Genomic DNA, 25,889 nt, shown 5'->3' on the forward strand with positions numbered 1-25,889 from the left:
CTGATTTGTGAGATAAAAAATCGTTATTAACTTTTTTGTTTTTTATTCAGTAGCGGAAACAAGCTTCCATATAAGTATGTGTAAGACCTCCTAGTTGTCTTTTTCTTTTTTGACGTCCTTTGGGTGGTTAAAAACTTAATTCACACTCTGACCTATACGCTGTAAAAAGTGAACATGTGCAGTTGTTGCTCTAAGGAGGAATTTTTACCTACAGATTCTACCTACAAATTCTAAGTTTGTTGTTGTAACCTACTTCAATCAGTTTGATGTAACTTAAAACAGGGGAATGCTGTTTTAACTTAATTGAGTTACATTGACTCAACATTCAATTTCCATTAAAGCTCAGAATGGACACACATGTGCACCTGCTCCTAGCTGGTGAATTTTGCTCCAATGAGAAATTGTGATTTGGGTTTATTAAACACAATGGCCCGGTTTCACAGACAGGGCTTAGATTAAGCCAGGATTAGGATTTAGTTTCATAAGGATATTTCAGTAGCTTTTATAAATGTTCCTTGGAAAAAAAGAAGAAAAAAACATTACTTGTGTGCATCTTAAGACAAAACAATGGCACTGGCGTATTTTAAGATATGTCAGTGCAAACTGCTTTCAGTTAAAAGATCTTAAAAATGCATTTTAGTCTGGGACTAGGCTTAATATTTGTCTGTGAAACCGGGGGATTAAGTTGTATCAAAGGGAAAATCGCAATTGACAGCGCTACTCTTCACCACAATGGTAACCACAAAATTCAATAACAGAAACTCCTCTAAATGTCCAACTGAACATTAAACATTAACATAAACTATACCAGCATGTTCCCAGCATGCTTTGCAAGGGACTGCATAAGGAGAGTAATTTTAGGTATTAAGTGTTATATTATGTGTTTTTCAGTAAAGGGAAAGATGTTGGTAGTTTATGTTAATGTTTGGTAATGTTTTTTATGTTTAGAGTTGTTTCTGTTACTGAATTGTGTGGTTGATATTGTGCTGAAGAGTATAGCACTTGTGCTTAGGCTGTGGGCACTCAAAGCTTTATGTTAATATCAAGACTGACATCTGACTTTACTTAGTGGTTCATTATATACTTTATGCATAATGATGAACAGCACTGTTAATCCAACTAAACTGATTCATTTGGACTAAGCCAAATTAAGCTGTGCAAAAAATGTATTATTAAATTAAACAGGGTAATTCATTATTCTTTGGGTATATTCACATCAACGTGGAAAAGGACTTTCATCATATAAAACAAAAAAGATTATATATCAAATTAAGTAATTTTTCAGGAGAAATCAGGTTACATCTAGTTATGCTTCAGTAAAACCTTGTTTTTCAGGTTGGTTGAATTCAGTTATAATCAGTAGCCTAATCTTAAATCATTTATTTAATTTCAACAAAACCAGTTTTCAGGTTGGTTGAACTCAGCTAATCAGTCATCTTAAATTATATCTTTCACTTCAGCAAACCCAGTCATTGTAGATGTTGCCACATTACGTAAAATTTGTTGAACTGACAAAAAAAAAGTGAGTGTAGTATATGTGTAAGACCTCAGTTGTCTTTTTTGACATCCTTTGGGTGTTTAAAAACTGGCACTGACCTAAGTATATTTTTGCGTTTGTCAATTTAATGTGCTATTCATAGTTGTAAACGATAAGTATTAAATAATAACAATAATACGTTTTTTGACGAATACAACCAATTTATATGTCCCCACAAGAAGTACATTTGGTCACGTTTTGGAGGCGAGCGGTTCTGGAGCACATGAGTTGTTCTCCCGCGCAAATAAGGGATGCGCTGCGCGTGGTTTGCCTCAGTTCGGAGCGCGAGCCAATCATCTAGCCAGCTTCTCCTCTGATCACGAGCTGGATTTACAAATCCGAGCAGCTGCTTTAAAAAATAACTTGGAGCGAACGAAACGGTCGCCATGGGGCAACACGGCGGCAAGACTGTCGTATTCCTTAGTAGTTTTAAGGTGAGGGGGAAGCAAGGTGAACATTCGCACTAGACAAAAAAAAAAAAAAAAAAAAAAAAAAACACTGAACAGAAATGACAAGACAGAAATGAGTTTGAAGTGCTGAGAAGATGTTGAGACGGACTCTATCTCGTATTTCTGGAGAGAGGAATGAGGGACGCGCGGATCAACCACAGGCGACACAGATTCATGGCTCAACTGTTCCCAACTTCTGTTGAAAGGCAGCTGGAATGACTTGCTTTTTACAAGTATGGGAAATACCAATACAAAGAAAAGATATATATATATAGCCTATATATAGCCTACCCGTTTACTTTAATAGGCGCGGTCCGTTCTGAAGTTTTTCTATTTACTTCCTCAGGTTCCGTGAATAACTTTACTAACCAAACCTCGGAGAACAAGTTGTTCCGGGATGCCAGAAAATATCGCCTTTCTGACGAACAGCACAGAATTGGGGCACGTCGGTCGCGCGTTGGGTTCGAGCGCGCGCCCCGCCTGGGCAATAGCGGTGCTGGCCAGCGTGCTGATCTTCACCACTGTGGTGGATATTTTGGGTAACCTGTTAGTCATCATTTCGGTGTTCAGGAATCGGAAACTGAGAAATGCTGGTGAGCTTTCATTTATCTTTATGGGCTACTGTACTGTATATAAGTGCGTGCGCTCTTCATTGATAACGCGATTCACAGGCGCCAGTGAATGGTGATAGAGTTAATGAATAATGTACTAAATGACTTGTTTCCCCTTTACTTGACTCGAATCTCCTTTGACATGCTCCCTTAAGTGTAAATTATACATGGTGAAAAAACGTGCTTCTATTCTCTGAGATGCTCGCCTGTGTTTTAGGCTTTTGAGTTAGTTAAATGTAAACCATTTACATGTAACTATTTACCTCACTCCTGAATGATGGAGTAAGTTACTAACATCAGAGTGTGTATATAGTGTTAGTGAAGAATTACATTATAGTGGTAAAAAGAAAATGTCTTGAAAACATCTTATGTAACCGACTGTACCCAAATAGCAAAAGTCTATTAAAAAGTCAGCTTTAGAAGTAGACAGCTAAAAGTTTGTTTTAATTAAAAGGCAACATTTTAGCACCCAAATGGGCTCATGCATAAAGAAATTGAGGCTTCCAGCAATCATATCAATATTTTTGTCACTCACAAGTTCTTCACAGTTTTGGGGAGAAACCTTGTTTCAGCATTTTTAAGTCTGAGCTTAAGGTAGTGTTAAGATCACCTCACTTTGACCATGGCATGAAAAATTTACAGCAGCTTATCACTCTCAGCAGTTTGGGCTTCAAAGACTTATGTAGTTAAGGCATAATTGGATGTGAAAAATATGGCACCCTTCTGAGCCTTGTTAGACCTTTTATTCAATTGTAAATTGATGCGTTTGATGTTTTTAAATTGATGTTAAATCTAATTACCCACTCAAATGACCCCTAACACATGAACAAATTGTGTTTTCACACGTAATCCTGTCTAAAAAAAATGTTTTAGGGGAACAGTTGACCAATTGACCGAGTCAAACTGCTGCTGGACTTGTGATGTATGATACTGAGGGATTCAGAGGAGAGACATATTTAAGCTCTTTCAGTGCCTTTGACAATGTGTGTATGCATGTGAGTGTTTGTGGGGTCGTTCCACACACCACTGATGCAACTGAGCTGGACTGCATTCAGAACCCCTTGACAGTTTGAGCATCTGCAGGGACATACACTCCTGGGCCAAGACAAAAATGGCAACATATTTAGTGGTCTTTAAATGGTCTTAACCATTTTAATCACAAATCTCTGGTCAGGAAATTAGCAAGAATTACATAAATACTGTAGATAAAGTAACTTAGCACAGAATAACCTTCCACAGTTCACAGACAGCTTTTTACAGGAAGAATTGCCAGTGTTGTTCCACTCAATATTAATGTCTTACAACAGTTCATGAGTAGTTGAAAAATGTCTCCCAGTTCATTTGAGTTTAATGTGAGACCAAATTTGACTAGGGTCCAAATCTGGACACTGACCAGGCCAAACCATGATCCTGATGGACTTCTTGGTTGTCTTTGCAATTTGGGCAAGAGCATTGTCTTGTTAAAAAATAACATTCGGATCATTCCTCAGATAACAACTTTTCATTTGTGGGAAGCAAGCCCATATTCTCCTCTACTCCAAAGCATTAAATGGCTTTTGAAAGTGAAGTAGCAGAAATAGCTCCGCACACAATGACACTCCTCCTCCATGCTTCACTGTGGTAGAGATGCATTTATTATTATATTTCTCAGCAGATTTCCGAAGACACCGCTCTGGAGCATCACCAACTCGTGTTTCTGCCCAAAACTTCATTCTGTCTTTGATGGTTTCCAAAGAAAGCAATGCCTATTTAAATCGTGCATTTGTTTAAATTTGGCTAATTTGCTGACCAATCATTTATGGTTAAGACAATTAAAAGCTTAGTGTTTAGCCTTTTTTTTGCCCAGGAGTGTAAGCATGGAGAGCACTCACACAAGAGCTCGCTTCAAAGCTCATGCTTTTTGGCATTGACCTGTCTGCTTCAAAGGCTCACTAGCAGTCTTATATCACCCTCTGTCTGATACACTCCTGACTCTCTCTGCCTCTCCCCTCCAAAGCTATTCAAGCACATGGAGGTGGCATCACCAGCTCATTAGATTGAGTATGAATGCTGTCAGATTTAGCGCGTGGTTTTCCCCCCGATGGACGCGGCGATTGCCTCTGTCTTCTCGACTCTCGCCTGAGTGGATCTCTGAAAGAGGAGAATTTGCTTCTTCATCTTTCAGCCTTTTGTCATTACCGGGGCCAATCGGGCATCTCACACAAGTAATAACGCTGTCACTGACACCCAAAGGTGGCATTAAAACACCACGAAACGCTGCACGGAGAAAATTGGATCTTTAGCGGTGCGCGCTGTGTGAACTAACAACAAGGGGAGAGAGCTGAGAAACAATGGAAACTGAAAGCGTCCTCAGAAGTAGAATTGTACGTTTCCAGACTCCCGTGTGCAGATTCACCTTGTAATCACCCCATATGAAGCATGGAGATAAAAGATTCATGACTGGTAAAAAAATCTTTTACGATAACGAAGCACATTCGAATGAGAGGACGGGTATGAAAGAGACTACTGGTATGTAGAACTGATGCCATGCTTTATTCATCAGACTTCCGTGTCGAGTTCACATTCAGGGTTACTCGTACAGCTGTCATTTGAAGGCACATGCGTCCAGGGCTTCTGGAGTAGCTCTGTCCCCTGCACTGTCCCCTGTGAGGTTATGTAATCGTGTTTCTAGAAAGGGGGGTGAGTGCCAAGTGAAGTCAGATTCCTGGCAGGCCCCTGCTCTGCCACATGATTATGGATGTTACAGTAGTCAGCATGACCGTCAGCACATGATTGTGAGCATTGTGGTGTGTGTGTGTGTGTGTGTGTGTGGTGAATATGGCATCGCAAGCCACAGGACACCATGAAAATGAGACAGACTGAGTGTTTCTGTGCTGCGATTGGGGAAGTGTAGTCTTATCATTTTAGCTTGAAGTCAGACAAAATAAGACTTTAGGCTTGACATGAAGTCAAGACTTTGGAGAAGATTAGAGACGGCTAAATGACTGTGACTGGTATGACGTTAGCTGTAAGGTTTGATTAAGTCAGAGATCTGAGGTTCAGATTCATATTTGGACTTAAAGGGATAGAAAACTGACATTTACTCACTCTGACATTGTTTCAATTTTGTATGTTTAAAAAAAAATCTCTTAAGGCTGCATTTGTTTGATTATAATACAGCAAAATTATAATATTCTAAAATATTATTACCATTTTTAAATAACTGTTTGTATTTTAATAAAATGTAATTTATTCCTGTGATGCAAAGCTGATTTTTCAACATCATTACTCCAGTCTTTAGTGTCACATGCAGATTTGCTGCTCAAGAATTATTTATTCTTATTAACATGGTTAAATAATGATAATATTAATATTTCTGAGTATATTTCCCTGATATACCCCCCCCCCCCTCCCCCAGAATTTTCTGGATTGAGAAAAAAACAAAATTTGTTTGAAATATATTTTTTAATAACAGTGTAAAATGTTTACTGTCATTTGATCAATTTAATGCACCCGTGCTGAATAAAATAATTTCTTTAAAAAATGTGTAAATGTATATTTAATATGATTGTGATGTGCGCTGTGTGTGTGTGTGTGTGTGTGTGTGTGTGCGCGTGCATGTGTTTTGCTCTGTCCCTCACAAATGTAAAAAAAAAAAATGTTTTATCTTTTACAACTTAAGGATGAATGATTTTCATTTTTGGGTGAACTATTCCTTTAAGGAATCTTTAGAGATATATTGTGTTTGGATCTTGTTTGTGTTCGGAGGGAAGTTTGTGCATTCATGCTTATTTCTCGGCCACAGGGCTATGCATGATTAAACCTAAATCGGGTCAGTGTCCATCCGCAGAGTTGTCAAAGCCTCTCAGCATCTGTGGTGCTTCTCGTATAAGGTGTATATGCTCTCTCTCTCTCTCTCTCTCTCTCTCTCTCTCTCTCTCTCTCTCTCTCTCTCTCTCTCTCTCTGAGTGTGTGGGATTTTTAATTTCTCCTTGATTTGCTCATCTCAGCTATTGAGGCTTGGCGAGAGTGTGGTATAACTGAACTGCTGTCCTCATCGCTTGCCTCTGAAACTCAGTAGGGTGTTCATGTCCTGCACAAGTGTGGAAACACCTCTGCCTGTCACACGAACAGACACACACGCAGGGACACCAAAGAAATGAACACCAATAGCAAAGCGGATGGGTCTTTGTTGGTCTGACATTTAGAAACTCAAGAAGAAGCGGGAAATAAAGGAAGAACAGAGCCTTTCAAAGAAAGACTGCCATTCTTACAAATCCAAATCCCTTCTATATCTGTTTTGAACTCTTTGTGCATTTAGGGCCCTTGGGCTATTCTGTTAGAAGGTGGGTTTGGACTGGAGAGCTGTGAATTGGAGGCATTGCTGGCTGAAAACTGTCTGAACAGTGTTCAGAGAGGGAGAGAGCAGCCCGCCTGCTGTTATTTAGTGCCTGGAGACCCTCCTCACAGGGCAGTAAAACTGTTTCCAGAAGCTACAAAGTTTAACGTGGCTAGTGTCTACTCTGAGGCAAGTTTTTTAGGTAGTTTAAAGACATTCAATACCAAGGATTTGAAACACAAGGCCTTGAGGACCGTAATGTAGCAGATGATTTTCTGCGCTTTCTGTTGTGTGTTCCTGAGAGCGATAACCTCAGGTCTCTGGTAAGAAGTCAACCTCGCCGTTTTTCTAGTATTTTCTAAATAGTCGGGTCTTTCTTGTTATACAATACTTTTTGAGCTTTATATCTATGATAACAAACTTTTCAAGGTCAGGCATTTAAGGATAACTTATTTACACAACATTAATAAAATGAACAGGATGTCTAAAAGGAAATAATATCATATATATAATATATTATAATATATTATGATATAATATATATTATATCATATTAATATCATACAAAATTTAGATATAGATACATACAACAAATACAACGTTACATAATCCATTGCTATTGTTATTCAACTGCATATGCATCACTTGAATGAATGATGTCATTATAGTTAAAGGAATTTAATGAAATATTATCAAGATGGAAAGGGAATTGTACCGGTAATATAAAATGATTATTAGTCAAAACACTATTCTCAAGAAAACATTTAAAACATTTCAATTATTATAGAATGGAAACACTGCAAAAAATGATTTTCTTTTGTATTTTTGTAAACAAAATGACTGAAGACATTAAGTCTTGTTTTATGAAAGAATCATCAATATTAAATGTTTCACAAGATTATTTTTTCTGAACCCACATCATCTTCTTTTAAGCATAAACTTATGATCAAATTTTAAGTAAACAAGCCTTAATATCTTAAGTAATTTTGCTTCTCAAGTAAACGTGTCTTGATTTAAGAATGTTTAGATATTTGTACTGGAAAACAAGACAAAAATACAAGTACACTTTTCTTATAGTGAAAAACAGAGAAACACTTGGAATATTTTTATGACAGAAGTTAATCAATAGGACCCAGAAACATTGCAACCCTAGTGAAAATATTTAATTTCACATTTATGTTCAGTTATTTGTGATATTAGAGTGAAAAATTTGAGTAATATTTTATTCGGTATATTTTGACAGACATTACTTTTTAGTACGATTTTTTTCTTTTTTATTAATACTTTTATTCAGCAAGGAAGAACACATTAAACTGATCAAAAGTAAAAGTAAAGACATTTTTAATATTTCAAACTCTTTTCAACATTAATTGATAATAATAAATGTTATTTGAGCACCAAATCTTCAAATGATTTCTGAAGGATCATGCGACACTGAAAACTGGAGCAATGATGCTGAAAATTCAGCTTTCCCATCACAGGAATAAATTACATTTTTAAATATATTAAAATAGCAAACCGTTATTTGTAATATTTTACAATATATTTTTTTTAACAATTTTTTTATCTAATAAAAAAAAATTGATAAACAGACTTTTTTGGAAAACATTAAAACAACATCCTACTGACCTTTTGAACGAGACTGCATGATAGGGACACGAAAGTGTACTTCATAACATGAATGACCCAGTAAATGTTAAGTGAGTTTGTCTATTACATCCTCAGTAAAAGAGTGCTTGAATCTCCCTCACTGAATTTGGCCTGTTTTTCCAAGAGGTTTTAGAAGATCATATAATTATATTCAATCTACTCAGCCCAGTTGAGCTATAGTGGCACCAGGAGAGCATGTGTCAAAAGTGAATTCACCAATGTAATAGAACTTTTCTCATGTCCTTTATTCCTTCTTTCACTTTTTTAAATATTTTATTTCCAGTCTTTCCCTCACTGATGTACCAGCAAATGTCACTGCCCAGGGAGGAATTCGAAATTTAACGGGTAGAAAAAGAAATCTCTACCAAACGGTTTGTATTCAGTTCTTGTTTCGCTCTACTGCAGGTTCAAATAAGAGACAGAGTTTCGTCTTCGCTTTCATGTTTACTTGATAGGTTCACAGCACAGCAGTAACTGTTTGTCTCTGCCAGTCTGTTCTCAAGATGGCAGACTCTTGTAAACTTTTTGAAAGATGCTTGGATTTGAATGCACGTAACAAATATTTGTCCACCCTTTCTGTCTCCGTCCAATTTAACAGACACAGCCCTGATACTCACTGGACCATGATGTTGTTGTCTCAGGATGTATCATTCAGCAGACACTTTAAACCAAAGGTCTTGCAGTTGGATTGTCGCAATGACAGTAATCTGGTGTCACTCGCGATCTTGCTCAAGAACACTTTCCCCTCCCTATTTCAAGCACAAATATTTTTTTGTGGAAATGCCAAACAAATGCACAAATAATAAAGCATGTTAAATTAAACAGAACTAAACTGCCGCTGAAGGCTGAACCCTTTGCTCTCTAGGCAAATGCTCTGCTTTACATGCTGCATGCTGACATTACCTTGGCATGAGATAAAACAGCAAAACCCTGGACATGCATCACCGTGATCTTCAAACCCATCCTTCCTGATTTCACAAACCAGAGACCCGGCACAAAAAAAAAAGTGCTGCGTGTCAAGATTTTCGAGATCCATTTATGCATGCGCACATTGGGGCATGATGTGATCACTTTAATGAAATCCATCATTCTACCCCCTACAACCAGTGATAATAATGCAAAGCTCTTGACTAAATCATTTGATCATTGGGAATCGTGGGCTGAGGCACACAATCTGAATTTCATGAACCCCAAGTTTGATCTGATCAAAGATCGCATGCCTAAAGCATTTTAAACCCTTTAAATCTTTACTTTTACATCAGCATGAAATAAAAACCCACTCTTCAGAAAAAAAAGAAAAATTAAGCAAACCCACCAAACACACACACACACACACACACACACGTATATCTTCACCGCCGCCAAAGAAGATGAACCTCTGTGACGTTTATTCTGCTGTTTGCGGTTACATAACATAATCTGAGACATTTTATTTACATTACTCCATGACTCATCTGATTCACTTTGAAGGAGTCAAAGGTCAACATGTTGACATTTTGACAGAGGCCTTCAATGAGGATATTGTTTTTTTATGTGGCTGTTCCAAGGGCTGAATGATGTAATAGTGTTTGGCTGGAAGGAACAGAGGTTCAGAGTGGGCTGTCTGAACACAGGGTGTATTGTAGACAAGGAGCCGGTGTTGTTTGATAGAAGTGGGATATACTGTAGTCTTCTGCAATTTGTGTTGGCAGAATGATGTGTAACTCAGGCAGCAGTTATACAGTACTTTGAGAGGAAAACTACAAATTCTAGAGCAGGAAGAGCAATATTTTGAATGTGACGAGAGCCTCTTTGTGTAGTACATAATTTGTGTATATGTTTATTTAATGGATATTATACAGATGGTTTAGATGGTTATCGCAAAGTAAACCCGAAAAGGGTGATCAGGTATGAGACATTCCATGAGTTAATTTTGGGCACAATGGCTTACTGAAAATTATCCTTGTTATTTTATGACCAATTAACACTTTGACAGAATTTTTCGTCATTTATGACTCAACGCTTCCTCGCCATTGATGGAATTTTCTGGCTTTCCATGTTTTCACTGTTATACGGTAGGGGGTGCCATTAAGCATCTTTGGAAATAGTAAAGAATCTCCAGATCCCAAAACAAGCGGAGCAGCAGCAGAAACCAGCAATAAAAGCATTGCATACATTTGTAAACTAACCTGATCATCAGACATTAAACAGCATATAAATCAAAACTGATAATGTTACCGAATGAAATGTCGACCCAGGAAGAGGGAACGACTGTGAAGCTTTGGGGGTGTTGATGGACTTAATCTACTCCATCTATGTTTTGATTATTGTTCTTAATCCGATCTGGACGAAAACACAATTTTCTCACACTGTAAAAAAGTAGTAACCTGCAATTGTTATGTTAAAAAGCAATTTCTACCTGATCTTACCCGTACATTTTGTTTTGTTGGCGTAACCTATCTAACTTAACATATTTAGGTTGACTCAGTCATTTTTAAATCATTTTTATTTGAATAAACTCAATTAATTAAGATGCCTCATTAAGCAAATTTTTTTAAGTTACCATTTTTCTTAATGCAGCTTTTTGTTCAAAATGATGCTTTTTTTAATGAAATTTAGCCACGTTCAAGTTTACCCAGGTTAGTTGTGTTTTGTTTAAAAGCAGAGACTGTTCTTTCTTTTGATCTATTGTATGTTCAGATATGTGTACAATAAAATAGTCTGGGGGCCATGAAAGTTTTGTGAAAATCATCAAAAATGCTGGCACGAGCAACGTTCAGCGGAGAAAGAGTTAATAAAATGAAATGACATGAAATAAAAGTAGGTAGTATAATTATTGCATAATAGTTCATTTTAATAATTGGTCATGAAATAAGCAGGTCCATTCAAAATCATACTATATTCAAATCATATTCAAATATTCAAATTATACTAATAATAATAATTAAACTATAATATATGTTATTTATTTGATTAATTGCTAATGAAATTAGATGATGATGGTTATATAGAGATAATACTACAGTAATATATCATAAAGCCCCCTCAGGGCATTGGCATGCTTCGGTATGGTGGGGGGGGCTGTTTGAAGTGCAGTGGCCATGGCTCAAGGGCACAGCAGTAGTGCTTGTCGTTTGGTTCTACTGAGAGTGCATGCTTTCCGGGAACCAATTAAGATTAGCCCTTGGTGCTCTATTTGGGCCTCAGTCCAGTTTCTCATAATTCCTAGTCCCCCCCAAAAAAAATAAATAAATAACTGGACCCCTGCCACAATTTGCAATCTGTAAAAATACAACAAAAACCATGTCACCGTCCTCATCTACATATCCCAAAATGATTTCCATATTTTACCTAGTGTGAAATGACCTTGTGAATATATCACTCCAAGGGAACAGAAAAGTTGTTCCTCAGTAATTTGCCTTGACCGAGTCCTTCATCCTGCTGCATGTTATAATAGATGGAGGAAAAAATGTAACTGCTGGACTGAGTGTAATTTCCAACGAGGTTAATATTGATATGGACTTTAACCTTTCAGGATCAAGGTTTATACTTTACACATTTAATGCTCCGCTGCTCACTGATGAGAACCTTTTGAAATGAAAGGTTGTGATCAGGTCATTTTGCTGATGTGATACACTGAAAGCAGTGGGTAATGTATTGCGCATGCTTATGACATATGAGAGCTGTAAGTAACCCAGGTTGGAATTTGGTCTGCATAATGCCTGATGTTGCTGTCTTTATTCCTCTATTTCCTCTAATGATGAACACACACACACACACACACACACACACACTATAATTCTCTGCACGGTTGGGTAGTGATGTCTGTCACTACTCAGGATTGGTAATTTGTCTGTTAGATGGCTGCTATTTCTGAAGTCATCACAAGTTAATAATACAATTAAAAGATATATCGGTCACATATCTTATATTGTCTGTAAACTCTTTCATTACCAAGGCAACGACTGACGCATTTCTATTCCAAAGAGCTCTCTTATCAGCCCCACAGTAGAAAATGACACCCTATTCGAAAAGCTGTTTTTAATACGTTTCTAGCATGATTTAACATGTTGCTAACATGTTTTAGCAGGTTGCTAGGATGTTTCTAATATAAATTAGCACACTGCTAGCATGTTTTAGCTTTCTCAAGCCAACAAAATAATAGAGTAGCTGTCATTATCATTGTGTCAACACCAAAATTCCGAATTCATTCGCAGTAACATATTCTCAATTCATTTTTTTTTTACTTGGTGCTTAATCACATGCAGTGGAGAGGTCGCATGTGGTATCAGCTTTTATCAATTATGAGTAGCAGCGCAGATGCTGTGCTAATGAGCACGTAAATGAGGCTGCATGTGAAGTTCCTCAAGGTCATCCTCCTCCATTAGTAATTACACTTCTTGAACTCAAGTGGAATTGAGCTCAGAGTGAACCATAAGCCATTCTCAGCAAGAACAGGAGATGTTCAATTTCCTCTAATTATGCATGGATCACCTTTCACTCTCTGAAAGAAGTTTTATTTTGGGGGAAATCATTCATAGTTAGATTTTTCTTTTGGGTTTAATAAGAGGAACATGAAACATGTCAATGCAATCCTGTTCACATTTTCTTCCTTCCAATAGCTTACTTTCTTATATATATATTCAGCAAGGATACATTGAAATAAAAGTAAAGACTGCGTTTCTTTTTAAATGTCGATTCTTTAAAGAACCCCCCCCCCCCACACACACACACACACACAAAACAGCTATTTTAAATAAATATCACTGTTTTTGATCAAATAAATGGAGTCTGTGAGCAAAAGAGACTTTAAAGAAGTTAAAACATTTTAAAAAAATTGAACTGTAGTGTATATATGGCATGTCATATGAATTCATTCGCACTGTGACATGGCTGGAGTTTGGTTTCAGCACCACGGACAGTGTCGTGGAATACTTCAAGCCTAAAGACTTGACTCTGGAAGCTGTCTGAAACACAAATAGGATTTGCATGGATCAGTCAGAAAGGACTGTGTGGATTTCTGCTGATGATTTGGTTTCATTTTTTGTTTATGCTCTCTAGCTATATTTACTGACCTTGCTGGGCTAATTATTACATTCATGATTAAAACCCTAAAAAAAAATTATACAGTGAGTTAATCATACTATTGACTTAATTTCTTTTAAAAGAAATATTGAATAGCCATTTATATGAGGGATGCACTACTGCCGTGTATTGGCTCTATTTCCATTTTATTCTGTTGATTTGTGTGGTCATTCATTCCCAAGAGTTCCTGTACCTGTCTGGATGAACTGCTTGGACACAATGAAGGATTTCCTCAATGGCGATTGGTTAGAAATGGCAGGGTCAAGATTTAATATTGCTCTTGGCATGGCTTCCCAAAATCTTTTTGCAAAGGTTGTCCAGATCCGTAAGGAAAAGCAAAAAAGGCCACCAGTCTTGTGGGCATGTTGAAGCAGGAGTGTCTGTCTCTTACAGCTGTAGCTCGTCTTTTCTGCGCTTAAAGTCTTTGACAGGTGAGCAGGGTATGCATGTATCATTTTATACTGTACTCTGAGGGTTTCATAACCCTGTCTGACCCTGCTCAAGTGATTTTATAATGAGAACCCTTGCCTTCTGTTCTGTCTCCACAACTTTTCCCCAGATTCCTCTGTCATTTCCTATTTGGAAAAGTTACAATGTGAAAGAAAACCTGACAAAGACATTTACGTTGTATATTCAAAAAAGACAGTGTTGTCAAAGTTGAATGTGACATTCATATGCCGTTAAATTAGAGTTCCCAAAGTCCTGGAAAACCTGGATTTATTAAAAAACTTTTTCATTAAGATTTCCATTTTTTTTTAAATGCTCAGATAAAAAAAAAATAAAAAAAAATAATCATCAGCTATCAGAAATGAAGAAAGTCATGGAAAATCATGAAAATGTATTTGTCAAAAGGTGTAGGAACGCTGGCGCACGATCTTGAAAGTGGAAAGGTGAATGAACAACTCAATTGTGATTTTTTTTTCTTTGTACTCTTACTTTAAATAGACATTCATGTCACGTGCACATATTCACATCAGACTAGATTGCTGTGTCTCGCTCTGTCACACACACACACACACACACACACACACACACACACACACACACACACACACACACACACACACACACACACACACACACACACACACACACACACACACACACACACACACCATTAATCAAACACATTACTCATATATGTTCTCTTGTATATGTTGTACATATTTTGATAAAAGTATATAAATAAAGAAATATCTATTATGACCAAAGGCATTATTAATATAAAAATACTAAAAGGCATTCATACACATGCCGTTTTGTAAGAGGATTAGCCTATATAGCGATTGTATATGTATGAAGTTAAAACATAGAGGTTTTAAAACTGTGTATGTTACTCACAGGTTGGTTTATGTGAACACAAAAATGGCATTTATAGCAGCTCAGTCTCATTGTGTATTATTTCATGGTACATTCATCTACAGAGCAGCAGTATGACCTTGAATGTGCTTCATCTCAGGTTGAATTATAGTGGCTGCATGGGGATAAAAGTCTAAAGAAAAGAGAAGAAAGCGCAGAGATGAAAGGTTGGGCTCAGGTAGGTCAGGGTAATTGTGTTTATCATTTCGCTAGTTTTATCCTGTGAACAAAGCTAAGAATAGGAAATAGCTGAACAGAGAAAAGTTAGTGTCATTTCAACATGACAGGCTGAAACAGTTTTGGGTTTTTTTGGATCATTTTTAAAGGCCACAGCGATGAACAGAAGAGAATATTGGGTTATGATCTCTATAATGTCATGCTGAGAAGTGCCAGGAATGATTTTTTGGCATTTGCTGAAAACGATGGGGAAAAAAACAGCTTTTCCTCCCTGTCAATTTTTTTTGTTTTGTATACGCTTTGATATTGGTGCTAACTGACAAAATTCATGTCAAATGCTTTGCATCGCTTTCAACAACAAAATCTGATTAATGGGGGTCCTTTACGTTTATGGCCCTCACGTTTCTTCCAGAGTCTTAGGGCAGGGAGGGAGAGAAGCACTCCCTGAATGTTAAAATGGTCTGGAGGTGGAAAAGGCTGAAGGCAATGAGGGAAAATGTGTGCCTGATTAAAGCTCTTCACCACTCATGACTTTGATACAATTATTTATTATTCTTTTAAAGGTGAATCTCATGAAATGTGGCAAGAATATGTCCAGATCACATTTTACTCCAAAAAAAGGAAATAAATAAATAAAAAGCAATCTGTGCATAAAGAAAATTAGCATGATTAAACATGATTATTATAATTAAGCACATATTTCAGGCACATGCACACATTAAAGGGGGTTTGAGCACCTGCTGTTTTTCTTCCTTTTTTTCTGAGGGTCATTTATAAAAAATAAATGAATATATATATATATATATATATAGTGGTGATGAACAAAAGACTATAAGCTACCAGTGCCTCGACTTTACAGCGAATTAGCCAAAAGACAAATATATAATTGTGTCTTGCTAATGTTATAAGTTAGCTAAAGGTTTAGCTAAGATAGGGCCCTATGATTTCCGCGATGTGGAAAACGCGGACGGAATCGTGGAATCCAGTCATAAAAACGGAATTTGGCTGATCGCGATATAGACTAGTGTCTGTGAATATTAAACCGCAAAGAGACTATTTAAATATGAATCCTGCATGTTCTGCTTGTCTCTGTGTGAATGATTGGTGCAGACGCGCGGTTTCATTACCCCACACACACACACACACTGAAGCACGTGTGACGTGTCAGCCTCTGCCACCTCACTGTATGACAACATGAATGCATGAACTTAATTTCCAGAGCCGCTCTGAGACTTCAGTTCATGAGCATTTTACCGTTTAATTTGAGAAAAACTATCTTCACATCACAAACACAGAGAAACTCAAAGGTCTTCACGAACCCGTCAAAAGTTCGGTTTAACTTGAAATTGTGACAGAAATATTCAATTCAATTCAATCAACTTTATTGATCCCACACGGGGCAATTGATTAAGAGCAGCATGTCAACAACAATACTAATACAAATCACACACATTATCCACACAAGTAACAAGTTCATCACACACATATCCATAACGTACAGCAGTACAAGTATTCATCATTGAGTGCATTTTCCTTTTTCCAGGAACTCTATGCGGAATTTAAGAGTTTAATCGCATAAGGAATAAAATATTTAAAATGACGATTGGTCTTACATGCCGGGAGCGCGTAGCGGCGCCCAGAAGGCAACAGAGAGAATTCACCTGCCAAAGCATGGTCCGGAGCGGTCAAGATGCTCATTGCCTTCCGCAGTATTTGCTGGTTACAAAAGACATTTAAAGGGATAGTTCACTTTAAAATTAAATTCTGTCATCATTTACTCACCCTCAAGTTGTTTCAAACCTGTATTCATTTATTTCTTCTGCTGAACACAAAGAAAGATATTTTGAAGAATGTCAGTAACCAAACAGTAGTCTGTACCCATTGACTTCCATAGTATTTTTTTTTCCTACTATTGAAGTCAATGGGTACAGACTACTGTTTGGTTACTGACATTCTTCAAAATATCTTTCTTTGTGTTCAGCAGAAGAAATAAATGAATACAGGTTTGAAACAACTTGAGGGTGAGTAAATGATGACAGAATTTAAATTTGAAAGTGAACTATCCCTTTAAGTCTCTCTGTTTCACACCAATAATTTTAGAACAAATCTTTACAATATTATTCAGGCTATTCCTGTCTTTGATGCTCAAATTATGAAACCAGCAGATTGAAGAAAAATGTAAAAGACTCTCAATAAAAGACTGATAAAATCTGCACAGGATGACCGGTGAGACGGAGAAAGTATTTAGTCTGCGAAGAAGGTGAATTCTCTGTTGCCCTTTCTTTACAATGGTAGCGCTTCAACCTTTGCATTGTGTATAGTGCTGTTAAAAACTGTATCTCGATTTCGCCCGAAGTCAATAATTATTTCTTTAGTTTTAGATACATTTAGTTCTAAACAATGGTTATCGCACCATGAGATGAATTCGTTTAGAGCATTTCCATGATCAGATGATGGCCTCTGTAATAGTGACAGCAACACAGTGTCGCCGGAAAATTTAACCAAGTAGCTGTTCTCCTGGGTACTTCTACAATCATTTGTGTACATAATAAAAAAAAGGGGGTGAAAGGACACACCCTTGAGGAGGTCCTGTGGAGAGCAGTAAGGGATCTGATAATTTGCCGTTTACTGATACCCTCTGTTCTCTGGCGGTTAAGAAATTTAAAATCCATGAAACAAGTTGATGAGGCAGGTTAAAATCACTTAACAGCTTATTAATTAAAATATGTGGTTGTACTGTATTGAAAGCTGACGAAAAATCTGCAAACAGAAGCCTTGCGTGTGATTTTGGTTTATCTAAGTGCTTGTATATGCTGTTCAAGATAAACAACTTTGCGTCCTCCACTCCCCTCCCTGCTTGATAAGCGGATTGCAGGGGATCTAATCTCTCCTCTACATATGTTTGCATACAATTTTTAATGATTTTTTCAAATACCTTCATAATTAACGAAGTTAGAGCAACAGGCATAAAATCGTTAATTATCTCTGGTTTGCTATATTACTGTTGTACTTCTGAATGTAATAATACTGACACTAATAGTAATAATAAATTATTATCAAATCTGTTTTAATTAATGTTTAGCTCTTTGTTTGACATAAAATGTGTGTAATTTAATATGATTAAAATTTCAATTAAATTATTGTTTTATGCCTTCATTTGATTGCCAGAAAATTTTAAACACAGAATTTCTGAAATAAAAAAACTTTTGTTAGAAATTAAAATGTATTTAAATGAATAAATTGTTGCTTTATGAATTCAATTAATTAGAGATGCTTTGTGATTATTCAAATTTAATTAAACCATTAAAATGGTTTTCATAGGGCCTTATACTTGTCAGAGAGTCATCATCATCTACACCAGACCCGCTCGATCAGCCTCACCCAAATCCAAATTCTAATTCATCAAACCTGTCACCATCACAGTATTTAGGCAGTCAGTCAGTCACTCACCACACCATCACTGTCTGGTCTTGTTGATCACCGCTCAACTTACCCGACTACCTTCCTGTTCTGCTCACCTGTTGAGATCCCTGTTCTTCAGCCCAGCTTCACCATCATCAGTCATGGTCCACCACGCACCTGCAAAAGACAGAGAGTTATCCACAAGTTCAGTCATTCAAGCAAACCTCTCAGTGTAAGCTTAAGCTTTCTCCTGCTTGTTCTCTGCATCCTGTACATAAACCATCAGTGTGATTGCATTACCTGTGTCGTCTCCTTCTGTCCGCTGACACTTCTAAGGCAATATATCATGGCCATACAGGCTACACTACAGGTGAATGCAGTCAAATGTGTCATCACAATAATAATGCCATCACAATCGCCACATTGATATGCAAATTAGGCATTAACTAATCACAATGTGCTAATTTGTATAGATTTGACAAGCCACTGCAGGTGAATAAACAAAAAAATGAAAGCATATCACCACAGAACTTCTCCAGTTAATGATTTGCATCAAGAGTCTTTTGCCCTGAAATGTTATGTTTAAATATGCAGAATAGCTTGTTTTGGTTACCTTAGAAGAAATTATTAGTGAAACTATGTCCCTCCCCTTGGTGCAGTCAGTTATTCTAAATATATACTTGAAACTAGTGGCATAGAAAAATAGTTTCCTTTACTGTTGCCCGCTCTTGTCATAATCCTAGTGGATATACTAAAGAAGACCATGGTCTCTGCATGTGTGAATGATTTTTATTTTGTAGAAATCGGTTGAGTATGAAACATGTGAATGTGAGGGAATTCAAATAAATTGGTAAGGAAGTCAGAGTCCCAAAATGTCTGTGCACGACACGTCCCTGCCTCAAAGTTATCTTTACTGTAAGACAAACCTTATTCTCACAGAATCATATTTAAACTACTCATGTATGCTGTGTTTATGTGAGTAGATGTAATTAGTATTATGTATTGATTTAAATTATATAAATAAATAATTGTATAAGTTAAAAGTAATTTGTATAAATAAATAATATAACAACACATTTTTAAAAATATCTGACGCATTATGGTAATGCGTTACTGGGCGGAAATGTTATTTTTATTTGTTTTATTTTATGCGAAATACATCTATTAATCATACAATGTGACCTTGCATGTGTTTGTAAGATTCTTCCTTCCACTTTTATTATTCTACCTGGGAAATCAATTTCAGAAAATGATACCTCAATTTACAAGCATTTATCTGAAGCAAAATTGTCTGTACGCAGGTGTTTGCCACCAGTAAAATGAAATAAAGGGCTATCTGAACTCTATGCTAATAAGATGCCTCAGTCAGCTGCGTACAGTAATCTGTAAATGATGACTGTTTAACATAAGAAAGTGAGTGAATGGGTTGTAACGCAGCAGAGCATGCATGAGATGGATGTGAGAGGGCAGAGGCTAGAAGAGAGTGCGTTGTTTTAGAGAGCGATGTGTTCTCTGCTGTCACAGTGTAATCAAAGGCTTCACACTCCCTGGAGATCCTGCTTCTGAAGTTGATGTGATTCAGCCTTTCTCTTTCCTTTTCGCTCTGTGGCTTTGTCATTCTTGATTCTTGTTTCCTCTCTCATTTACTCTCTGGTTCTCAACTTGTCATTCACATGAGTTTACCCCTATATTCAATTTAAGTACCACCACAAAGGCTTAGAGGGGCAAAGGCAGGAAACGGTGCATCGTAAGTGACGTGCACTGCGAAATAATCAACATAAATCTAATTACATAAACGCATGAAATGATTCTCATGTACAGCTCGCAAAAATAAAATGTGTGCTGGTTGCCATGAAAACTAAAAAAGCGTATTGTCAATGTACTACCGTTCAAATGTTTGGGTTTTGTCTTTGAAAGTAGTTTCTTATGCTCACCGAGGCTGCATGTATTTGATGAGAAATACAGTGAAAAATATGTAAAATTGTGAAGTATTATTACAATAGATGTTTTCTATTTTAATATGTTTCAAAATGTAATTTATTCCTGTGATGGCAAATTTTTTCTGCATCATTACTCCAGTCTTCAGTGTCACATGATCCTTCAGAAATCATTCTAATATGCTGATTTGCTGCTTAATTAAACTATGACTTTTTCTTCCAGGATTCTTTGATGAATAGAAGGTTCAAAATAACATTATTTATTTGAATTAGAAATCTTTTGTAACATTATAAATGTCTTTACTGCTACTTTTGATCAATTTAATGCACCCTTGTTGAATAATAATTAAAAAATCTTACCGACCCCAAACCTGCAAGATGATAATCATATCGGTTTAGTCATATCTACACAATTCTACAGTAAATATATCAAATTGTGCTGGTAAAAACAAGATTATTGACAAGCCCTCTTTCTCTTGCTCTCTTTCGCTCAGGCAACGTGTTTGTTGTCAGTCTGGCCTTCGCTGACCTGGTGGTGGCTTTCTATCCGTACCCGCTGGTGTTGTACGCGATCTTCCACGACGGCTGGTCTCTGGGGGACACCCAGTGTAAAGTCAGCGGCTTCCTAATGGGCCTGAGCGTGATCGGCTCCGTTTTCAACATCACCGGCATCGCCATCAACCGGTACTGCTACATCTGTCACAGTTTTGCCTACGGGCGTTTCTACAGCTACCGGAACACGCTGCTGTTAGTGGCCCTGATCTGGGCGCTCACTGTGCTGGCCATTCTTCCCAACTTCTTCGTGGGGTCGCTGAGTTACGACCCCCGCGTTTACTCCTGCACCTTCACGCAGACGGCCAGCAGCTCCTACACTGTGGTCGTGGTGGTGGTTCACTTCCTGGTGCCCATCGGCGTGGTGACCTTCTGCTACCTGAGGATTTGGGTTCTGGTGATACAGGTGAGGCGGAAGGTGAAGAGAGAGGAACGCTCCAGGGTGAGGCCCAGCGACCTGCGCAACTTCGTCACCATGTTCGTGGTGTTCGTTTTGTTCGCGATCTGCTGGGCTCCGCTCAATCTCATCGGACTGGTGGTGGCCATCAACCCCGAGGTCATGGCTCCGCGTGTTCCAGAGTGGCTCTTTGTGGTCAGCTACTTCATGGCCTATTTCAACAGTTGCCTCAACGCCATCATTTACGGACTCCTCAATCGGAACTTCCGAAAGGAGTATTTGCGGATCATGACGTCGGTGTGGATTCCTCGGAGGTTTGTGACTGAGACCTCCAGGGCCGGCACAGATGGGGTAAGGAGCAAGCCCTCGCCGGCCATCAATAACAATGAGTGACTTTCGTTTTCAGCCAATCACTGTTCAAAGAAAATGTCATGGATGCATGAAGCAAATTTATACACTTGGAACTGTGAACACTTGACTTTTTTTAATGCTACAAAACCATTATACACATCTCAGGGTGCTTGTTTTATTTTTGATGTTGTGATCCATTCCAAAACACTATTAAGAAATATTGAACTCACAATTTATATTGAAAATTAAATGGAAGTACCTTTTAAATCCATGTATATATGGACTATTTATTTATTATTAAGACATTTTGTACAATTTTGTGGGTCTGTTGTATATATGTTGTATAAATCAGTATGCTTCACATATTTATCAATTCAGAAATTCTGCCTTACACTTGAACTTTCACATGAAATACGGAAAAAAATGCTTTTATTCAAGGTGCCAAACGTTAATACATTGACGGGAAGTATCTGATATACCAAATCCGTTTGTCTCATCGAACAAGATGAGATTCTGAGAGCATCCTAATCTAAATGTAACATCAACAGCTCTTTAATGAGCGAAGAGCTTCCAGCACAGCAAGATAAAGCACAAACTTAAAAAAAAGCACCTCATGCCGTTTCAGCAAAGAGAAATTTTGCTTTTTCAAAGTGAACGATGACAGCGTGCAGTCAGTCAGCCTTTAGTTTCAATTTGTGTTCACCTCTTATCTTTCAAACATTAAATGCCATTCATGACTTTGGGGTTATTACTTTGCCAGGAAGCGTGCATGACTCTGAAACCGTATATTTTCTTCAACAAATGATCTGGGAGAAAACTGCTAGCAGGATTTCAATTAAAAAAAGGGTAAAAAGGGAAAGTATTAACAAGACCTGCTTCGAATGTATTATTGTTTTGTACTTGATTTTACAATGTGCGTTTTAATCCTCCCGACATTACGAGACGTTCCATGCAGTGGGATTGTGCTGTGTGAGAACATGCTCTACCATTGACCTCAATAAAAGAAAGGAACCAAACTGACGAAAGCCAAGTCTATCTGTGATTGCGCAACCTCTCTCTGGTATGAATGGGCTGTGAAGGGATTATATGGAGAGATTGGGATGAGCTTGCTCCTTATGGCCACATCTGCACAGGGAATTATGGGGGATGTGTGGCTGGCATCCCAGCAGATGGAGGACTGAAGTGGTTGATAACAAACACTTGGCCAAGTTAAGAGCGATCTTGTCATCAATTTGCTGAATGCATTATCCGGAGGGGTTTCAGAGAGGGAGTCAGTTTGAAAACCGTAGCAGAGATTCAATGGGACAAGCCTTTGGAATATAGAATTAGTGAAGAAAGTAAATGTCATTGACAATTTCAGGCTATTTTGCAAGCAACTCATAATTTAAAGTAGTTAACTCACAGTCAAGCTACTCTTTTAAAAAAGTGCATGTTATTACACTGTAAGTTAACTACACAGGTTCAGTGGGGTTCTATATATAAGGGCTCAATTCAAAACAACCCTTTATGCAAAAAAGGTTCTATAAAAGGAGAAATGATTGCATAATACTTTGAATTTAACTGGTCATTTCATTATTTTCTAGTGATAAAATGTTTATGAGCTGTTTAATTAATACAGTTTAATTAAAATAAAAACAATGAATTAATACAAAAGGGATTGATTCATTATAAATAAATCCGTAAAATAATACCATGATGGGAACCCCTAAAAGATTTGATATATTACGCGCCTGACAAAACCCTTTAAAGCAGTGGTTTTCAACCAGGGACCCAGGGCCCACTAGGGGGCCTCAACAAACTTCCAAGGGGGCCAGAAAAAATGACTTAAAATAAGAATAGATCAATAACGAAACAATTGTGAGTATGGGGGACATATAAATATTATTGTGGACAATTGGGGTCCTTGTACTAACATATAGTAGTAGTAGCTAAATATTTAGAAAGTTACTTAAGGGGGCAATATCTATTTTATACATACCTATCAAATTATGTAACAGCAGAGCCATATTTGTAGACACAAAAACAATTAGGGTTGTTAAAAGAATAATCATAATTGGAGTGACAATATTTTTTAAATGAAAATAATTATTTCTATTTAGCAAGGATGCATTAAGTTGATAAAAAAAACTTGAAATTAAAGATACACATACATCCTGTTCTTTTGAACTTTCAATTTTTTTAACGGTTTCCACAAAAATATTAAGTAGCACAACTGGTTTTGAACACTGATAATAAGAAATGTTTTTATAGCAGCAAATCAGCATATTAGAATGATTTCTGAAGGATCATGTGACACTGAAGACCGGAGTAATGATGCTGAAAATTCAGCTTTTCCATCACTTTCTATTCAAATAGAAAAAACATATTTTAAATTGTAATATTATTTCACAATATAACGTATATAACGCAAATAAATGCAGCTTGGTGAGCAGGTTTATTTCTTTCAAAAACCTCTTACTGACCTCAAACTTTTGAACGGCAGTGTATATAGACAGATAAATATTATTACAGTTACTCATTCAAAAAATAAAAATTATTGGAAAGTGGTGAAAGAATGCGGAGACAAAGAAAATAGAGAAAAATAGAGACAAAGAAAATAGAGAAAATGGTTTCTGTGAGGGTCAGAACTGGTTTTGAGATGTTTGAGAATGAAGTTGGGGTTTGATTTTGATGAGACTCTGAGCTTGAGTTTCTTTCTTATCGCCTTACAGCGATCTTGCTTTACACAGCGACTTGAAAAACCTGCCAAAGATAACAAAAACAAGCTAACACAACTATCCACACAAACATACATCATGAAAGCACTACATCCAAAAGATAAAAATAAAACAATTCTGCAGCAAAAAATACTCACATTAGTAGTTCATGGTAATCGGGTGTGTTGATTCATAAACCATGAAGCTTTGAGTTCTAGTATAATGGCAATAGTATCATGTGCTGCTTTTTTGTGCACTTTCATCTTGCTCTTTGGTTTATCACACATAAACCATTTGGTGTGTATATATATATATATAATGAAAATAATATAATGAAAGTTAATATTAATAATTATAAATAGTTAATAATAATGAAAGTAAATATTATTACAAGTTAATTTTTTTTACTTCAAATTAAACCGCAAAGCACAGCGTGAAGTAAGAGAAATAAATGGTTCTCCCAGCAGATAAAACTGCCCTGTGGGAAAATGATCACACACTACAAGCCCATCTAATTTACCTTTGCTCACGCTTTCATCTCTCAAACACACACGTGAACACTTACTCACACTCATATACTGTGGGAAACATCATGTCAAAACATTTATGCAACACACTTAAAGGCCCCAGAGACTGGTAAACATTTATGCACATGCACACACATGCTTGCTTAAAGAAACACTTTGCATATAAATCAATGTATGCACATGCACGTGAAGACTGCAAACTTAAAATGCATGGGATTGTGGGATAGCAATCACGGATCGGGTGAGTTATTGCCATCTGTCTGAGCTCAATCATATTGTATTTCTGAGAAAAGCCTTCGACCCTTGGTTTTGCCCTCTGGATGCTCTCTGCGTGCTGTAAATAATAATAAAAAAATAATTAAAAAAGATGCTTTATGGAGGGGGTTAAATACACATATAACTTTTTTGTATGCAACATGTTTACAATGTATTGTGGTACTTTTATAACACACCTTAACATTAACATTATGTTTAAATGAAAGCACTGTTGAATGAAAAATTGTAAAGTATACTTCACACACACACACACACGCACACACGCACACACACACACACACAAATCTACCATTTTCAATACCCCTTAAGTTTTAGTTTAGTTTTAGTTATCTGCCTTTTATAGATTCACGTCTGCATGCTTTTTCCTCAAAACCATGCGGTCACAACAGTTCATGGATGAACTGGGACTTAAATTCAGCCTGAGACGAGAGCTTTACCAGCCTATCACAACCTTTACACAGATAATCCCCAACCATCACACACATCAAATACAAATATTACTCTCCCCAGCTTAAAATGATCGAGACAGACTAATCTTTGCATAGCTGTAAATGCAGTATTGTGTGTAGTCTACAGGCCATTTAGT

At 37.0% G+C, this 25,889-nt stretch overlaps 1 protein-coding gene across 1 annotated transcript; it reads left to right on the forward strand.

Annotated features, from left to right (window-relative positions):
* Positions 1 to 1,811: 1,811 nt before the first annotated feature.
* On the forward strand, positions 1,812 to 22,825 carry mtnr1bb (melatonin receptor 1Bb). The gene is made up of 3 exons (XM_079600532.1): positions 1,812 to 2,219; positions 2,333 to 2,579; positions 20,999 to 22,825. The coding sequence occupies exons 2-3, from the start codon at positions 2,384 to 2,386 to the stop codon at positions 21,844 to 21,846; spliced, it is 1,044 nt and encodes a 347-aa protein (XP_079456658.1). The 5' UTR covers positions 1,812 to 2,219; positions 2,333 to 2,383; the 3' UTR covers positions 21,847 to 22,825.
* The last annotated feature ends 3,064 nt before the right edge of the window (positions 22,826 to 25,889 follow it).

Source organism: Phoxinus phoxinus (assembly GCF_949152265.1).
Source record: "Phoxinus phoxinus genome assembly, chromosome: 23".
Lineage (NCBI taxonomy): Eukaryota > Metazoa > Chordata > Actinopteri > Cypriniformes > Leuciscidae > Phoxinus > Phoxinus phoxinus.

Bases quoted from the DNA above. Each gene is read 5' to 3' on its own strand.
- mtnr1bb (XM_079600532.1), top strand. From the start codon at position 2,384: ATGCCAGAAAATATCGCCTTTCTGACGAACAGCACAGAATTGGGGCAC. The intron at 2,580-20,998 runs GTGAGCTTTCAT...TCTTTCGCTCAG, and splicing joins TCGGAAACTGAGAAATGCTG to GCAACGTGTTTGTTGTCAGT.